Raw genomic sequence first — 3,878 nt, forward strand, 5'->3', positions numbered from 1 at the left:
GATGGGCGTGTCTACGACAGCGATGGCCTCTGTTGATGGGCGGGTTTAAGACCGCGATGGCCTCTGCTATGGGCGGTGTCTACGACAGCGATGGCCTCTGTTGATGGGCGGTGTCTACGACAGCGTTGGCCTCTGTTGATGGGCGGTGTCTACAACAGCGTTGGCCTCTGCTGATGGGCGTGTCTACGACAGCGATGGCCTCTGTTGTCTTGAGCCCTTGAGCTCCTCTAACTGTCCTCCAACCTCCCCGCCCAAGTTCCTGGGATCCGCTTGGCTTCCTCTCCGTTGTTCAGCTCTGTGACTATATTCTTACATCTTTCTACTTGGTAGTTGTCTTCATCACAGATTGATATCTCTGGTTCCCAAGTTTCCATTGTATAGGTTTTACTTTGAATGTTTCTATATCTGGGTTGTTTGCTAAGCTTAAGCTGTTGGCTCTATGTTTGAAGAACTCCCTTTCTCAAAAGGTTGGTCTGGGCTTTGAAAGTTCCTGCTTTTCTGGAAATGCCCAGATTGTGGGTTTGAGGGCGGTTATGATGGGTAAGATGGTTCTGGGATGACTGGCAGTTTCTCTGTTTCAGAGATGTACCTGCCATCCATTGCCTTCTTGTCTGCCTGGTTTCTGCTGAGAAATCAGCACTTAGTTCTAGTGGCTGCCCTTGGTAGCTCACTCTATGTTTCTCCTGATTGCTCTCGGGATTTTCTCCTTGTCTTTGGTTTCGGAAAGCTTGATCAGGTCTCTCCTATTCTGAAATTTCTACGACACACATATTGTTCCTGTGGATCGTGCCCCACATAATTCTTAGGCTTTCTTTGAAACGCTCTGTCCTGTTTTCTGATGGTTCCTCTGGAAGGTTAGTATTGAGAGATTTGTCTTCTAGCTCACAGGTTCAGACTCGATTGACTCAGTTCTATTCCTCGACTCTTTTAATGTATCATCTATTTCTGAAATCTTAGCAGCCATCTATTTGCTGTTTTCGTAGTTTAAAAGTTTTTCATGTATTTTTGAAGGTTCTTTTGGGGATGTTTTCCTGACTTCTTCCACCGTTGTTTTCTGTGCTTCCCTTGCTTTCCCAGTCTCTCTCTCCCAATCCGTTGCTGGGTGTGTGTGTGTGTGGGGGGGGGTTTGTCTTTGGAACTCCTTATCAGGTGGTTCCAATGTCATTTCTCCCTGAGAGTGGTGGTCGTCTGGCTGTGTTCTGATAACGTGTTTGAGCCTCTTTGTCTTGTTTCTTCCTGTGGCCTGAAACCACTTGCTGTTTCTAAGGCACTGTGGTGTTGTCCTTGTGTGTAATTGACGGTTGCATGTTGGTGTCATCTGAGGCCCTCACCACCTGTCTCATGGTAAGTGTGGCCGAGAATGTGCGTACAGTTCTGTGTCTGCTCTTCCTGTAGCAGCCGAGGGTAGGTTTGGCCTGGCGGCACAGTGGTCAAGCGTTGGGCTGCTAACTGCAAAGCCAGCAGTTTGAAATCACCAGGCACTCCATGGGAGAAATATTGGGCTTTCTACTCCCATAAAGAATTACAGCCTTAGAAACCCACAGAGGCAGTTCTAGCTTGCTCGACAGGGTCATTGTGGTCTATAGCTAGGTTTGTTTTGTTTTTTGAGTTGCTGTCTACTGATGCTCAGATGGTACAGGGATGGCTAGTGGCCTGCACCCAGTAGATGGGGCTGTAGGAGGCTATGTGGGGCTGGGCTGCATGGGGCTGGTCATTATCTCTTGTCTGGTGGGACAAGGGGGGGAAAAAAGCAAAAACAAACAGTGGCACACAAAAAAGACAAGAAAAATAAGCAGGGGAAAGCCGGCAAAGACCAGAAAGGAAAAATAGTTTCATAACTAACAAGAAAGATAGAGAAAGGAAAATAACAAAGGAAGAGAAAAAAGTAAAAAATAAACAAACAAAAAAACTATAACCCAAACTGGTGGGGGTTTGGTGGAGCTGAGAACAGTCAAGGAAAAACAAACAAAAAGCCAGGAGACAAAGGGAAGAGAAAGAGGGAAGGAGGGGGAGAAACAGGTGAAGGCAGAGGGGGTTTGCTTGTTCAGGGAAGGGAAGAAAAGGAACGAACAGTGAATCCAGGAGAGGGTTGTGAGGAGCAAGGCCCTCGTGTTGGTCAGGACCGTGTGCCAGCCCAGGGCTCACGGAGCAGGGGCTCAGAGGGACACTTGTCCTGCACGGAACACCTGTCAGTCATGTGTCATCTGGGGTCAGGGCACCTGACCTGGAAGTAGTTCATCCCAGCTCAGCTGGTGGCCAAGGTCAGGATACTTGTTCCTGGAACTCTTTTGGTCCCAGAGTGCACCCATGGGTGGGGGTGGGGCTGGGTGACTGGTGACGGAAGGAGTTCTTGCCTGAGGAAGTGGCCAGTCATCTGACACTGCTGGGGGCGGGGCTCTGACCCCAGGCAGAGCTGGGGCTGCTGGGGGCGGGGTGTCAGTGGCTGCGGGTGGGTAAGGGTGGGGTCTGGCCACACTTCTGGTCACCAGGTGGGTCTAGGAAGCAAAGCCAGGTCCCACCTTGCTGGTCACCAGCCACCAGGGTGTGTTTATACAAGTTCAAGATGGCGGCCACGCCAAGCCTGCAGGCAATTCACCTGTCTGACTCCTTTCTGGCCCCTTTTGTTCAGCTTCTCCTAATGGGCATTCAGTCCACGTCTCTGTCCTGTCCTCTGAAGCTCAGGGTCATCCGGTCTCTCGTGTCTTTGTCCCAGAGGTAGAACATGTCTGCCCGGTTCCCCATCTTGCCGAAAGCCTGTCTTTTAATATTCTGCAAGGGATTGACTCAAGATACAGCCTACACGAAGCCTCCCTTATTAAAACAGACAGCCCACCCCCATAGGATTACAATCACAGGCCTAGAGGTGGGGATTTCCAACACTTCGTGGGCTGGGGGTGGGGTAGGATGGGGAGTGGGGAGGGGGTTTGGGGGGCACAGTTCAGCTCCTCACCATCCGTCCACTTCATGGAGAAGCAGCGCGCCTTGGATAGTGGTTGCTCTCCCTGATCCAGGGCCATTGTTAGCGTACTGACCCAGCCTGCCCCTCTGCCCTTATCCCCTGGAGGTGGGGGCCCAGGGTGGGGGTCGGGGGGTGGGGGCGCTCCACGTGTGAGACAGACGGTTCAGGCCAGAAAATGGGAAGGGGCTCTCCAGCAGCAATCCCTGCTCCACCCAGCGGGACCTTCAGCAGAGCCCGGTCCCCACTGGCATTCTGCACGTGCCTTTTAAAGGAAGTTCGCCCATCCATGCCTCAGGCCGCCTCTCCCTAGAGCTGCCAAGGGCCCAGGAGGCATCTCCCCCACCCTGCAGGGCCCATGGCAGCAGGTCCCAGAGGTTCACAAGTCTCTCCTCTTTCAGATTCAAACTGGGAGAGAACTATACGGCCCCTTCTGTGGGACAAAGCTGCCCCCCAGGATTGAAACGAAGAGCAATGTGGTGAACATCACCTTCGTCACTGACCAGTCAGGGGACCACACAGGCTGGAAGATACACTACACAAGCACAGGTGAGAACACCTGTCGGTCTAGGATCCTGGTGGAAAGCTCAGAGCTTCCATGTCTGCCTGGACGGACGGTCAAGGGTTCAAGGAGAAGGTGAGCCAGGAGAGAGTGGGGGGGTGTATTGGAGGTGAGCTGGAGGGAACGCTCCTGGGCCAGGCTTGGGAGGCAGAGCAGGTGTGAGTGGGGTGGTCTAGGAGGCAATAATTCCTCAGAGTGGAAACACCCTTTATCCTCCCTTCCATCCGTCCATCCACCCATCCATCCATCCGTCCGTCTGTCCGTCCATCCATCCATCCACCTGTCCGTCCATCCATCCATTCACCCATCCATCCATCCATCCATCCATCCATCCATCCATCCATCCATCCATCCATCCAT

The 3,878-nt window shown here is 52.4% G+C and overlaps 1 protein-coding gene across 2 annotated transcripts in view; it reads left to right on the forward strand.

Moving 5' to 3' along the window:
* Nucleotides 1-3,878, forward strand: part of MASP2 (MBL associated serine protease 2) — a 20,293-nt gene that overhangs the window by 5,112 nt on the left and 11,303 nt on the right. For both annotated transcript variants that reach the window (XM_045298766.1, XM_045298767.1), the window contains exon 5: nt 3,358-3,505. In XM_045298766.1, coding sequence (XP_045154701.1) covers nt 3,358-3,505 — 148 coding nt within the window. The remainder of the gene's footprint in view (nt 1-3,357; nt 3,506-3,878) is intronic.

Source organism: Echinops telfairi, unplaced genomic scaffold, assembly GCF_000313985.2.
Source record: "Echinops telfairi isolate 266 unplaced genomic scaffold, ASM31398v2 ScPeMD7_7457;HRSCAF=8495, whole genome shotgun sequence".
In the NCBI taxonomy this organism is placed as follows: domain Eukaryota; kingdom Metazoa; phylum Chordata; class Mammalia; order Afrosoricida; family Tenrecidae; genus Echinops; species Echinops telfairi.